At 36.2% G+C, this 15,023-nt stretch overlaps 2 protein-coding genes across 5 annotated transcripts; both read left to right on the top strand.

Moving 5' to 3' along the window:
• The first annotated feature begins 2,039 nt into the window (after positions 1-2,039).
• LOC116032447 lies at positions 2,040-7,335 on the top strand. Of its 4 annotated transcripts, none has more exons than XM_031275009.1 (4): positions 2,040-2,205; positions 2,542-3,186; positions 3,272-3,398; positions 6,150-7,335. In XM_031275009.1, exon 4 carries the CDS (start codon positions 6,224-6,226, stop codon positions 7,010-7,012), a length of 789 nt encoding a protein of 262 aa, XP_031130869.1. In that variant the 5' UTR covers positions 2,040-2,205; positions 2,542-3,186; positions 3,272-3,398; positions 6,150-6,223; the 3' UTR covers positions 7,013-7,335. The 4 variants fall into 4 exon arrangements, with proteins under 4 accessions (XP_031130869.1, XP_031130870.1, XP_031130871.1 ...); XM_031275010.1 differs by having other exon boundaries at positions 3,259-3,398; XM_031275011.1 differs by having other exon boundaries at positions 2,542-3,193; positions 3,287-3,398.
• A 2,807-nt stretch (positions 7,336-10,142) lies between these two features.
• Positions 10,143-14,066, top strand: LOC116032054 (WAT1-related protein At1g25270-like). Its single transcript, XM_031274444.1, has 7 exons — positions 10,143-10,528; positions 11,115-11,177; positions 11,855-11,971; positions 12,074-12,314; positions 12,649-12,807; positions 12,892-13,043; positions 13,445-14,066. The coding sequence occupies exons 1-7, from the start codon at positions 10,335-10,337 to the stop codon at positions 13,758-13,760; spliced, it is 1,242 nt and encodes a 413-aa protein (XP_031130304.1). The 5' UTR covers positions 10,143-10,334; the 3' UTR covers positions 13,761-14,066.
• Positions 14,067-15,023: the final 957 nt, after the last annotated feature.

Below are 15,023 nucleotides of genomic sequence, written 5' to 3'. Positions count from 1 at the left end.
ATGCAATTTTCCCTAAATAAAAATAATTTTATCGTGGGTTAAACATTAAGAGGTAAAATCACGAAAGGAAAATAGCATTATGCTTAATCTAGCAAGCAAACTAGGGGAAAGGAGGGTAATCCTGGACTAGAGAAACAAGAACCGTTGACAAAGGAGAATATGTATCAAACATCTTTGATAATCACATAATCATTTAAACCAAAGAGTAACAGATTTTATCAAACAAGTATGATCTCTTATTAATCGAATTCAAGATCATTGCTGTTCAAAAATTTCGATGCAGCAGCTACAATGCTGCGCTGAGGAATCGGTAGCTAGCTTCTAGCAAAGACATGACAGAAGAACACGTAAAGGCTATGTTGAGAAATAAAGTAGCGAGATGCAATGCAGGCCCGCTACTTGAGTTTTGTAAATAGCTTTGGAGCAACCTGCAGAGCATCATAAATGCGTTTCATGAGCACACCCACCCACAAAGCGTGGCATGCATATATACTGCACAGAGAAGCTAGGGGGAGAAAGGAGGGAATTGAAAAGAGATGACGCTTACACATTTATCAATGCAGTGCCAATAGTCGAAATATTGGCCTGTGCAATGCTTGTGCCCACTTTCATCGGCTTCAGCTCTTTTAGCACATGCCTGTAGGATATAATAGGAACCTTATCGGTTAGCTAATAGTGATTGACAGAAGCTTTCACAACACAGTAGGTAAACTATGCATTAAACCACTTAGAAATTGCCGGGAGTCCATTTTTACTGCCAACATGTAGAGTAAGCAGTAAGAAGCAATCGTCCAATCCACAAAATTAAACTTAACGGACGCTTAAGGCACAAGATAGTAAAAAGCACTAGTATACATCTCGAGTAAACTACGAATAGTATCTGAATGTTTTTAGCTATTTTTTGAGATCACCTGATACTCCTTAAGTTGCCTCACACATTTTGGCTTACAAGACTCTTCATATGACTTCTTCTGATCTACAACTTCCTCGTCAGACCTATGCAGAGAAAACAAGTTAGGCCACAGTGGCACACACGAACATATGGATAAGAGCTAAACCTTATAGCAACACAGTCCTATACTCCTATTATATGTACACAAACAAATATTTATGTATACCGACATACATCCTTTGCAAGTTCTTCGAGGTCCAAATCAACTTCGTAGTAAAACACAATTTATGTTTCCTTAATAATGTATGCCCCAAACTATTAGCCTTTTTGGTTTGAGTTAGTCAGATATATGGATTATGTGCAACTTATGCTGGTTTATTGGTCATTTGCCGGCCAGCCGTCCGGCTAGGGTAACAAGGTGATTTACACACCATAGGCCAGTGATTGTGGTTTTCTTCCGTCACTCAAGACAAAATCTAAGATGAAATTCCATTCAATGATCAAGAAATTTCAAGTAATTGATTGGCAAACAAATTCCAATCTGAATGAATTATTAATCCAGATTATTCACACAAGATAAAACTAAGCCTTGTGATCAACATACATTCTTAGGCATGCAATTCACATAATTTTACCATAAACCAAAAAAAAAAAACTCACATGTCGAATGGAGATAAACAAAAGTAAGAGGTTGATGGCCTGCAAAACACAGTAAATTCACATGAAATTAGCAAAGAAACTTGCATTACAAATCTGCACGCAGTTATAAACAAAAGAATAAATTTTTATGTATGAGATGGAACCCTATATAAGTAGATCGGAGCAGAAGATTGTTGAATTCGGATCTGATGATGAGAACGAAGCGAGGAATGGAGCTTACCTAACTCTGTGAGGAAGAAGAGAGTGAAAGATAGCTTCCTCCCAAAACGGGTTGACCCGCTTATTTCTCGAACTCCTCTGACCTGTGACGGGCTCAAATTTTGGGCACAATCAGATTAATTTTGGGCCGATAAATATAGGCCCAAAGTAGTAGTGATCTTCCCAGGCCGATAAATGTAGGCCCAAAAATCCAAAATGTTTAAATTAAACTAATTATTTTAATTACATTTTTCTTTTTGAATGTGATGACCTAATTGCAATTTCGAGTTCAATTCTGGCCTAGTGGGAACTCCGGTTCAGTACTTCTGGTTTCCGAAGACTGGCTTTGGCACTTCATTTTCGCTGCTCAGTGCTCACCAAAGGACAACACAAACATCCTTACAATGATTCATTCCAGAATCTTGATTGAATTGCGGGTCTGCTACTATTTTGAGGTAAATTTCTCATGGGTTTCAATTTGAGTTTCAATTTGCTGTTAGTAAATTTCTCGAATCATCGTCTTTTTTGCCGAAAATTTGAGTTTCAATTTGCTGTTAGTCTGTTACTTGTCACAGCTATGCCCTCTCTGATTGGATTATTTACCTAACATGGATCTTTTTAACAGTATGTAAGCAAACCCATGTGAATTATTCGAGGAAATCAACATAAGATTTAAGCTGGCAAAAAAAAAAAAAAAAAAACCAAATGAAGGGCTAAAATAAAGTTTGCTGCTTTAGAAGTCTACGCAGAGCAAGTATGATTGGTTTAACTGTTTGGTTTGTATTTTTTAGGTTTGTTTTGGTATGAAAGGAAATGATCAAGTAGCATTCTTTAGTGCTGTGGACAACAAAGCTAATGTAGTGGAAGAAATTGATAAAAACATTTTTCCTGGTGAAATACCTGGATAAAATATTGAATATTTGGCTTGCCGTTGTTCTATAGATTTGAGAATATGCTCCCGTTTTTATGGCGATTGAAAAAAGCTGGAGAAGGGAAGTGGAAGGCTCTTCAAGGTGATATCTTGAAACGAGATGTTGTGTGTTGCCTTAAAGTGTGAAGATAAATTCACTTATACGCTTGGGATGGATAGGCTTTGTGATGCTGAGCTAGAACCCTAGGCTTTTGGATTTGAGCTGTGATAAATTAAGGAGGGATGTTAGGGAGAATTTGAGCTCAAGGCACTTCTTTTGGTTTATACCAACAAATGTGCTCATGTCATAGTGGGAAAAAGTTTCTTCCTCTTAGCAAGGATCCTCCTCAAGGACTGCTAGGATGGGTTTTTACTACTAAAGATGATTCTGTGCCTCATGGACACCGGTCCTATGAATCTCACAAAGTTGATAAAGATTTCATGGATGTAGGGAATGATAGCAAAAGTATTAACACCAAGAAGGATCTGTTTAAGGATATGGATGTGTTGGGATGCCTTCAAAGAGGTAGAATGTGAGTAAATTCTTGCACTAAATTCTTCCTTTAAATTTATTGGCTCTAAAAGGGGTAAAGATCAGTATATTTGTACAGATATAATCTCCAAAGAACATGGCATTCAAGAGTGGCTAAAGAGTTCGTGGTCTATAAATAGCCAAATTAGCTGGAAAAGCAGGTGTTAGGCATTCAAGAACTGGAAAAGCAACTGCATATTGGCACGGTATGGACACTTGGACCTTTTTTTATTTTCTTCTTTTCTCTCCATTATGATTGTCAATGAAAATAATGCTGCTTTTATGGAGGTCTAAGAGAGCTTACTTCCGTTTAGAAACATGCAAAACTTAAGTTTTGACTATGTTGAGACTTGAGTAGGATTTACAATTCAACTGCTCATTCTAAGGCAATTCTACTATCCTTTTTGCATTGGGGAAAACATGATGGAGCCTTTTTCTTTACCCTTTCTTGTTTGATTTTCATATGCAAGACTGTTAAAGTGTTGCCTTAACTGATGCACATTAGTATACCCTACTATTTCAGATTTAGAAATTTAATTGTGTCAAAGATTCCTTTGTTACAATCATCTTTCTTTATTGTTGTTGAATATTAGGAAACCATAGTCCTATTGCTACTAGGAATGGGCTTGGTTTCCTAATCTTTTAGGAGTGGGCTTAGCCAATGTTCATGCAAATATAAGATCTCTATAAAGTTCAATACATAGAAACATAGAGAAAGACAATTTATTGTAATCTATTATTATTAATACTATCATATATCTTATCTATTCTTTCTCTCTATGGTTTCTCACCTATTTTGCTTCCGCCTAACTCGCGGGTAGTGGCTATTTGCCACCTGTTAGTCTTTTCAATCCCTTAATTTCAACAATTATATTTATTTATGAGTTAATATCATATGTGGTCCCCCGAATATAGTGATTTTGCCACGTTTAGTCCTAAACTTTCAAATTGACCACCCGTGGTCCTTCAACTTTCAAATTGTTAGTATCCATGGTCCAAGTTAACCATCCATGATCCTTCAACTTTCAAAATTTAACCAGTGGCAATCAAACGTGGCAAAATCACTATACTAGGAGGATCCCATATGGCATTAACTCTTTATTTATAATATTTATTTTTTATTAAAGTAAAAGAAAATTAAGAGGAAATGAAAAGAGAATTACTTCAATTCTCTAGTTTTCCTTTCTCCGTTCTTTGTTTTCCAAATTGGAGAAATATACAAGTTAAGGAAATCTCTTCTTTCTTTTCTCTAGAAAAATGGGGAATTTCTCCGGATAGTGAATATGTCTTTCTATTATCAAGATCAAATAAAATCTAGAATGTTATTGCTTGGATTATTTTTCAAATAGTCTACATCATATAAATAAAGTTCTTACTGAAAAATGAATAAGTCTGAATCCTAAAGTGAACCAATTTAAAGTTACAACGGAAAAATTGGAATTGAAATTATTGCTTGAACAATAGTGTGCACAAATCTGAAGTCAACTAAGTTACTTATGAAAAAGTGAACACCTAAACCATCATGTCTTTACTGAAATGCTCAATGTCTCCAAATCCCTAAGTGAGCCAACCTTAGTCCACCTGCCCTCTGTGCTTTAATTAGCCATTTGTCTAGAAAATTATTAATAATTAAGTAACGGTTCGATGCATGGCTTCCATCTTCTTTTTGTCGCTTCTTGGCGATGAAAACGATGTTATCGGAGAGCATTCTCTTCTTTTATATGCATTGGCACATTGGCTTTGAACTTAAGCTACATTGTAAAGGATTAGAGAGATTCTCAGGATTGTCATCAAATATGATGAAAGGTAATTCTCTTATATTTTGATCTGCTACATTTGCAACAATGTGATGGATTTGGTTTTCTTTTTTGCTTGATCATTCACAAGCTACTCTTTGGTATTTTAATTGATATCAATCGTTATAGCCTACTAATTTTGACTTATAAACTAAATCTGCATAAAAACTTTCTTTACCTCAATTCCTATCTCTCTTAGAAACAGCTTATAAAATGTGGAAAGCGAATGTTATAATTCTGTGCTTGTATGTATGAAGCTGTGTCTGGTTTATATTTTGCTAATGTGCAGAACCAAGGGAGATTTAAAGAACTGACCAGAAATTTGTGTGAAAATGACACTTAGACGGGTTTCATATGAGATCTTGTAACCAGCATTTATGGTCTCCAATGACATACCCTAATAAGATTTTGTGATATTGGTATATTTCTGAATGGAATTTGGGGCTTCAAATCTAATTTATTCAATTTCCCAATCTGGTAAAGGGTTTATTCTGTTTTTCAAAAATATGTTGACACAATGAAATATCGGAAGGAAAATAATCTTTTAATATCTGAGTGTAGGTCTAAATATGATACACATTTTTTAAAAGGGTTCTGCTTGCACCTTCTCCTAAACTTCAATGAAATCTGAATTTTTAAAAATCTACCACTCACTTAAGATTGGCATGACTCCCATTGTCTCAAACCTGAAGGGAATTTGATTGATGCCCTTTTTCACAAGAGGGCTCCTAGATAGTTTTGAGCATGAACTATTTTTTCTATCTACTGTGATAGTAAAAAAAATTCCTTAAAACATTTTTTAAGGAGCTTCTGTTATATGATGTTTGAATCTGTTCCCTATCTGCTGGTTTTCTGTTCATAGCTGATAGCTTTATGGATGTAGTTTCGAGTCTGGGGTTGTGACTTGTTAAGAGTCCACATTGATAAAATAATAGAGAACATATAGGTTTATAAGGCCATGGATTAGACTAGCTAATTGGTTGGATTCAATCATTTTGTGGAGTGATATCCGTATTTTATTTTTCATTTAGGTTACTAATATAATTTGAATGGAAATAGCTTTATCAATTATCCCATCTGCAACTAGTAATTTGCAAGATGCTGAACAATGTTTTCTCTTGCTTGATGTTCATCGTGTTGAGAGACTCTATGATTATGCAGGTAACGGCAAAACCGTTGGAGGAGATGTCACTGATGGTGCGGGTGAGGAGAGAGCGGAAGCTGTTTATCAGCGCATGAAATGGACGAACGAGATGGTGAAGATTCTGATAATTGCTGTTTGTTACATCGAGGCCTTTGTGTTGTCCAGTATTGATCCAGTAAGGGCAGGAAGATGGAGGGTTATCTCTGGGGTTTTCGCTGAAAGAGGTTATCACGCATCGGCTCAGCAATGCGAGGACAAGTTTAACGTTCTGAACAGAAGGTACAGGAGGCTGAACGAGATACTTGGAGGCAACACAAGTCGTGTCGTTGAGAATCCCGAGTTTATGGAGCTGATGGACCTGACTGACGAAGCAAAAGAGGAAGCAAGGAGAATTCTGGGTTCTAAACAGCTGTTTTATCAGGAAATGTGGTCGTACCACAACCCGAACTGGTCATTTCTTCCTCACGATCCAACCGTGAAAAAGTCTGTCATGTTGGCTATTAAAGGAAAAGACAAGTGTGATGCTGAAACTCTGCCACCGGGGATGCCTACGAAGAGAATGAGGTGCCAAGAACATGGCGTTGTTGATCTTGATCGTACCCCAGACTATCATAATCCGCAGTCTACTGACGTAAACAATATGCCCAACACTGAGCTGGGATCGGGTTTACAGGAAAACCAGATTATGTCCCGCATATTCGAGCTTACAGAAACAAAATTGCAGATACAGGAGCAGATTCTCGAGCTGAAGAATCAACTGTTTCACAAACAGAAGTTCCATCACGAACAGGAGAAGATGCTAGCCATACTGAGATCAGAAAACGAGGCTTTGAGACTTGCGAACGAGCACTTGTCACTGAAGCTCAGACGTGCGAAGTGAGCAACCTTCATTAATCTTATAATGTGTCTGTAAGTGGCTTGGTTTCTGGTCATCAAACTTTAGCAAAACCCTTTGCTGTTTCTGTTAAGATGTTCCCTTCCCTTTCATTCCCCTGTTTTTCTCGCTTTTCATGTCGGTCCAATAATTGCAAACTCGTTATAGCTTTGTGAGACGAGCTTGCTGCCTGCTTATTTCCTAGTATAAACATCACCTGATGTCTTTGAAGGTTTGAACTGCCAAATGTTGTTGCTTTTGTTAATCTGTTTTGGTGTTTGTTCATCATGATTTGGTGTTATTTGATCATTTTAACCTTTTGTTTTCCACCATTTTCATTGATTGATCAGTCATTCTGATTACTATGATATTGCTATTGGTGTGGGAGAAACAGAAAATTAGTTGGCCAACAAACATATATATAACCTTCTAAAACATACAAAAAAAATGACTTCTACTTAAATTCTTGTCTTCCATGGTGGCTTCTGCAAGTGGTTGTGTGGCTTTAGGTACAGAACACAATTACTAATTTGTTTCATGTACATGATTCATACTCTTACGATATAGAATTTTATAACACAAAACATAAAATCTCACAATATAAGACATATACATATGTACCACAATCCATAGTGTACTGTGAATCCTGCCCATGATATAAGAATTGGATTTGATCCATTGGGGTTACCCGGGATGTCACCACTCACCAATTGGTTGTTGAGAGAAGTGCTTGGTTGTTCATTAATCATCTAGTATAAATAGCATATGGGTTGTAATATTTGAACATGACACATTGTATTATATTAGAATACACAAATTAAAATAGTGGTCTCTTTTGTTTGATAACCACAAAATTTCAAGTTTGACTGCCTAATAGAATAGTTATTGATCTCCTTAGTTGAGCAGCTTTACTTTTTTATGATCTTTAGATAAGTAGAAGAGCACATAGTGATTGTAGGCACTCATATAAATTAAAGAATACACGAATTAAAGAAACTTTTAAAATTTTAAAATTTGCTCTATGCAATTATATCCCTATCTCGCTTATTAATTTTTCTCAATTATTTTGGTGTTAATTTGCATTTCTGTCAATATGTTATATAACGTACAAATTATTTGATTTTCATTTATGTAGCACAGAAATGGGAAAACAACAATTTAATATATATATATATATATATATATATATATATATATATATATATATATGTATGTATATATATGTATGTATATATACCATCATTGATTAGGAAATGTTGCAAATTAAAACTTTTTCATCATAAACTTTTAGTTTTTTTTTAATAGTAAAAGGAGTCTCATTAAGTCAAACAACCAATAATGAAAACAAGAGAAATGATCGAATGACATGTAGAATGTCATTCTACACAATTAGACAAAGAAACAATCTCTCTAGCAAGAGTTTGGTGTTACGGTTAACAAGTCGTTTATCAAACATGAATCATACATTATTAATCCCAACGAACAACGATTTCTTTAATATTATCAATAAGCAACGCAAACACAATATTAATTGCCTCAGCCGGTAAAATCAACACCATCTCAACCTCCACCCCATTAATATTCATCCATTATCCAACTCAATTTATCCTTAGCCCCTATAACTTATCCCAACAAGCCCTAGCAAATTAACACTCAATTAACAAACATGCAAGTGTAAACATGACTCCTCACCCATCGCACACAAATGATACCTCACAACTGCACCAAAATATTTCCAAATAGTACAACTCCACCACTAAACTATTTCCAAACGAGTTTCAAAGAGTTTAAAATACAAAACTTTTTTTAAACAAAAAAAATAATATTTTCCTAAAATTTCCATATCTAATAAATTTTCATTGATACTTTACCATTTTTTAAAAATATATAATAAATTTACTAAATATAACACAGTAAGTTACAAATGCAAGAAACCCGACACGCGTAACATTCACGGCCTACACGTGCAGGAGAATACAACGGGAGAAGGCTGAGAGAGCCTTAATATACATACGAGCAAAATACGGGCGCAGTTTGCACTTGCTCAAGATGGATCCGAACCGTAGAACTTCAGAATTGAGGTTCAACCTTTTTAAAAGAAATATATCAATAAATTTACTAAATATAACACAGTAAGTTATAGGTGCAAGAAACCCGACACGCGTAATGTACTAATGTTCACGGCCGAATACAGCGGGAGAAGGGCTGAGAGCACCTTAATATACAAACAAGCAAAATACGGAATCGGCCCGCCCTTAGCTCAGCATCGATTCGGACTGTGGGCCTCAGAATTGGGAATTCAACTTTTTTAAATGAAATATATGAATAAATTTACTAAATAAATAAATATAACACAGTAAGTTACAGGTGCAAAAAGGATTAACTTTTTTAAAAGAAATATATCAATAAATTTACTAAATAATAAATATAACACAGTAAATTATAGGTGCAAGAAGCCCGACACGCGTAACGTTCACGGCCTACACGTGCAAGAGAATACAACGGGAGAAAGGCTGAGAGAGCCTTAATAATATACATACGAGCAAAATACAGGTCCAGTCTGCATTTGCTTAGGATCGATCCGAACCGTAGAACTTTATAATTGAGGTCCGAACCGTAGAACTTCATAATTGAGGTTCAACCTCTTTAAAAGAAATATATCAATAAATTTACTAAATATAACAGAGTAAGTTACAGGTGCAAGAAACCTGACACGCGTAATGTTCACGGTCGAGGAGAAGGGCTGAGAGCACCTTAATTTTAAAACTAGCAAAATATGGGCTCAGCCCGCCCTTAGCTCAGCACCGATTCGGACGGTGAGTCTTAGAATTGGAGATTCAACTTTTTTAAAAGAAATATATGAACAAATTTACTAAATAAGTAAATATAACACAGTAAGTTATAGGTGCAAGAAGGATTCAACTTTTTTTAAAAAGATATATCAAATAATTTTACTAAAGAAGTAAATATAAAGCAGTAAATTACAGGTGCAAGAAGCCCGACACGCGTAACGTTCACGGCCTACACGTGCAGAAAAATACAGCGGGAGAAACGCTGAGAGCGCCTTAATATACATACGCACACGATGCGCTACGTATCTGGAATCGCCTTCAAGAACATCACCCGATAGACTTGCTCCCAAACCCCTACTCTCTCTCTCTACGTCTACTATACGTTCCCTCGTTCCGAGACGCTGACGCTTTTATTGCCCATTTTCCTCGGAATCTTAAGAAGAGAAAGACACGACGGATTTTCAAGAACGGCCTTCGGTTTTTCTTGGTTGGTTTAGATTCTGAGCTTTTGGGTTTCTGGGAAGGTTTCGGCTGCGATGGGGGATACACAGAACTTGCTGCATGACCTGAAACCGGCCATTATTATGCTCTCGGTGCAGACCATTTTCGCCGGCGTTAATGTGCTGTATAAGATTGCGGCTTCCGATGGGATGAACCTCAGTATTTTGGTGTTTTACCGGTTCCTTTTCGCCGCCGGGTTCATCGGCCCCGTTTCCTATTTTGCTGAAAGGTATCATCTTTTATCATTTCTTGGCCCGACCTGGCGGGATAGTGGATGGGTAAATCACAGACTCAACTGGCCCTTGGGTGGAGTTCACCATATTAGGTGTAACTGGCACATCTTTATCATTTCTCTCCCGACTTGCATCATAGTAGAGGGTAAATCACAGACAGCTGGCCTGGGAGGAGTTTACCATATTGAGTGTAACTCTCACATCTTTATCTACCCGTAGTGGAGAGTAAATCACAAACAACTGGCGTAGGAGTAGTTTACCATATTGGGTGTAACTCTCACCCAATCTTGTGTACTTGCCCACTCAAAACCCAGACCGGTTTACATCAGAAATGAATGGATTTCTGTGTTTAGGCTTTAAGATATATTGCATGCATGCATACATACATATATATATATACATATATATATATATAAAATATATGTATATATATATATATATATATATATATATATATATATATATATATATATATGGATTTTGGTGTGGTTCTGGCTTTCTGGGCATCGATTCAATTAATCATGGAAGTTTGTATTATGTCTCCTAATCTGTGTTGAATTTTGTGGATTATTGTGATTTCAGAAAAAAGAGGCCCAAGCTAACATGGACTATTCTGTTTCTGGCATTTCTCTGTGGACTGTTTGGGTGAGCTCTTCTTTCATTTTCTTTCATTTAATCCCTCTTTTCTCTCATCTTTGGTGTAACTGTACGTTTTTGCTTTTCATTCACGGGTTTTGTTGTTGTTCTTCTTCTTCTTTGCTGTGAACCAATTAAAGAGGAACACCCATCTGCTTTTCATATGCTCCTTGTGATACCTTTCCTCTAATTACATTGCTATAATTTCAGTAATGGAGTGATTAAATTAGGTGTGGATTGGGCAAACCCTGCCAAGTTGGTAAGGTTGTTTGCTTGGTAACCACAAGTTACAAGTTCAGCTCCCAACATTCTATTGGCTTTCTTGGTATGAGCCGGTCAGGGCAACTTAGGCTGGTTTACTTATGCCCTTTGACTGGTTTACTTCTGCCCTTAGGCTGGTTTACTTCCTTGTAATCTTTAGCCAGTTAGTTAGGGTCATAGGATAAACCCGTGATCCTTTGCCGGCTAAGATCATAGGGCGGGATCTACCCAGTATACCCTCGGTGGCTGCAGTTTCCCTTGTCACTCAAAAAAAAAAAAAAGAAGTGTGGATCTACTGAACTATGTGTAATATGAGTGGTAATTACTAATTAGACATGATGAATTAATTTTTGTATGGTGTAAAGATTATAACTGATGATGATCTGATCAAAGTGTTATCATTTTGTATTCTTTGATACCTGCAGAGGATCACTAGGGCAGAATTTGTATTTGAAGAGCTTGTCATATACTTCTGCAACCTATGCCACTGCCATATTTAATCTCATCCCTGGCATTACCTTCATTGTTGCGGTTATACTTGGGTATACATATCTTCCTATTCTAAACGCAACCTTTTTGCAAAAAGTATTCTGTTCAATCAGCTCGTTCTTGATGAAGATAATTGTGTATTGTGGTCGGTCTAGGTTGGAGAAGTTGGGTTTGAACACAGCAGCAGGCAAAGGAAAGGCGTTGGGGACAATGTTTGGCATTGGCGGGGCGATGCTCCTCACCTTTTACCAAGGACCGGAACTTCATTTATGGAGTACTAATATTCACCTACTGCATAAAACACCACCAAGCAAGGTCGTAAAAACCAATTATTTCTTGGGCACAGTTATAGCCTTGGCAGGATGTCTGTGCTATTCCTGCTGGTTGATTCTTCAGGTAAATCGTATATAAACTGAACATTCATGCTTGAAATTTCGATTACCACTCTCCCCTGCCTCTTAAATCAGTATCATTAGATTATAGCAATTGTATGTTGCATTATAGTACTTATGGTTCTTGATTGCTTAATTGCACCACATTGTATGTCAAGAACTTAAAATTCATCACTCCTTATAGTACTTATGCTTCTTGATTGCTTAATTGCACCACATTGTATGTCAAGAACTTAAAATTCATCACTCCTTATCTCCCGTTAGGTATATACTGTATTATTTTTTGGTTAGACCACGAGGTGTGCTGAGCAGACCTGTATACTGTATTATTGCAACAGGCTAAAGCAGCTGAGCGATATCCATGTGCATACTCATTTACTGCTCTAATGATGTCGATGGGAACAGTTCAATCGTTTGTGTATTCAGTTTGTACGGTAAGGGACTGGAACGAGTGGAAGTTGGGATGGAATGTCCGACTCTTTGTGGTTGCATACGCTGTAAGTCCTATTTGCAAGTACTTTTCCTCGATACATACAAGATTCAGAGCTGAAACAACATTTGTTATGTGATTATTGATGCAGGGGATTGTCGGTTCTGGATTGATGTTCTCTCTGATTGCATGGTGTGTACGCAAGAAAGGTCCGGTATTCGTCTCGATCTTCAATCCGTTAATGCTGATCATGGTGGCAATAGCAGGATCTTTGTTCTTGGATGAGAAGATACACTTGGGAACGTACGTATTATCTCAACCTTCGTTACTAAATGTTATTACCTTCTCTGCAGATTCCACTCTTAGCTTGCATTTGAATTGCCATGAACCATCATTTTTCTGACAGATTATAAACTAAACTTCAGAATTATATTCATTGATAAACATATACTGATATCAAACCATCATTTTTCTGTCAGATTATAAACTAAACTTCAGTATTGTATTCATCTATAAACATATACTGTACTGATATTGAACCATCATTTTTCTGACAGGTTAGAAACTAAACTTCATATACTGATATCGAACTTAACCATCATTTTTCTGACAGATTATAAACTAAACTTCAGTGTTATATTCATCGATAAACATATATATGCTGATATATAATGGCACTGTTTTTTCATACGTTTTTACCTCAGTTTGCTTGGAGGGGGACTAATTGTGATAGGAGTTTACGTTGTATTGTGGGGGAAAGGGAAAGAGGTAGAAGTGAGCCAATTGGTACTGGAGGGCAGTGTAGAAGGCAAGGGAAATCAGGTTGAGATCGAGATCCAATCTCCATCGCAGAAAGATCCGAGCTTTCATGGGGGTAGCTTTCATGGTGGGAGCATGCATAGAAGAGGAGTAGGAGAAGAGGAAGAAGAAGATGCCATTGAAGAGGGGAGGCTTTCTCTTGCTGGTTCTGAAGTAATGGGAGGCTATTACATGATTCTTAACAAAAGCATGAATCAATAATATATCTAGGGCACGTTCTTGTGAAAGAACAGCGGTGTCTTTGTTGGGTACTCCTCTTGATCTAAAAAAAAAAAAAGCCCCTCCCGCCCCGATCCAAATATATATTGGATCTATTGTTGTAGCTGCATGGTTTAAGGATGAAAGAAAATGGGGGGAGTGGGGTTATGCTATAAAATTGTTGCAGAAGTTGCTGAACTGAGATGGCACATCTTTATTGTATATTTGTGTGATTCTTTAGAGAATCAAAGACACCACCATTCTATTTTTCTTCTCTGCATACTCTTAATTTAGCATCATTTACTTTGAGAGAGTCACTGAAATAGATTTAGGCACGAATTAAATAGATAAAAACTTAAATATTTAAGAATTTCAGTGTTTTATAGAGTGCTCCAATGTTCAATTTTTTATAATATTCTCTCGATTGAACCCGTTGCACTAGGGTTTTCGGTTTACTTGCATTCGTCCAAAAATTTAACAATAAAAAGAATTTTACTGTTTTAATTAAGGAAGATTTTTTAGTAAATTAAATACTTACTCATTTAAGCACTGAGTAAATTTCGCGTATCTCTTGTTCTTTGTGGAGCAATCAACTCCAAAAAGGTTAAAATTCAAAAAGTTTCTCAAATCAACTTTTTCGATTAGCTTTTTGAAAAAGTCATTTTGCATATATAATCAGTTATCTATCAGCTAAAAACTAATTTTTCAAATATTTTTTTACAATCAGTCAATACTATCAACTAATCAAACCAACTAACAATCAGCTACCAGCTATCGGCCAACAAAGGTGTAAAAAGTGTTAAATTTTGATCTTTAATTTCCGATGTATGAACAATTAATGATGGTAAGAAATGGAATTTGAATTATAATATTAATGTGCATTTAAATAATAGGGAATATATAAAAAGATTGTGAGATTATCAATAAATCAAGGCCAACAAAATGTCCTTGTTCTTATTAACGCAGGCTGCGTTAAGAAAGGTTGATTGCATGCATGCAATGCCTAGGTTGTAGGTATAGACTAGCTGGCAATAGTCAACGTTCATAATAAATCGGGCTGACATAAATCCCACCATCTCCATTTTTTCCGTGGGTGCCTATTCATCTGGTCCATTCATCTAAAATAAAATCAAAGGCTGAAATTCAATAATAGGTGGAAAAAAACACAACGATATTCCACAATAATAAGTGGGAAAAAAAAAAAAAAAAAAGACAGATTATAAACTAAACTTCAGAATTATATTCATCGAAAAACATATATACTGA

This window comes from Ipomoea triloba, chromosome 10 (assembly GCF_003576645.1).
Source record: "Ipomoea triloba cultivar NCNSP0323 chromosome 10, ASM357664v1".
NCBI lineage: Eukaryota > Viridiplantae > Streptophyta > Magnoliopsida > Solanales > Convolvulaceae > Ipomoea > Ipomoea triloba.
The sequence above is the reverse complement of the archived record's forward strand: the minus strand, read 5'-3'. Positions and strand labels throughout refer to the sequence as shown.

Coding starts and splice junctions, on each gene's coding strand:
- LOC116032447 (XM_031275009.1), top strand. CDS start 6,224: ATGAAATGGACGAACGAGATGGTGAAGATTCTGATAATTGCTGTTTGT.
- LOC116032054 (XM_031274444.1), top strand. CDS start 10,335: ATGGGGGATACACAGAACTTGCTGCATGACCTGAAACCGGCCATTATT. Junction 11,178..11,854: donor TTTCTCTGTGGACTGTTTGG/GTGAGCTCTTCT, acceptor TGATACCTGCAG/AGGATCACTAGGGCAGAATT. Junction 11,972..12,073: donor ATTGTTGCGGTTATACTTGG/GTATACATATCT, acceptor TGGTCGGTCTAG/GTTGGAGAAGTTGGGTTTGA.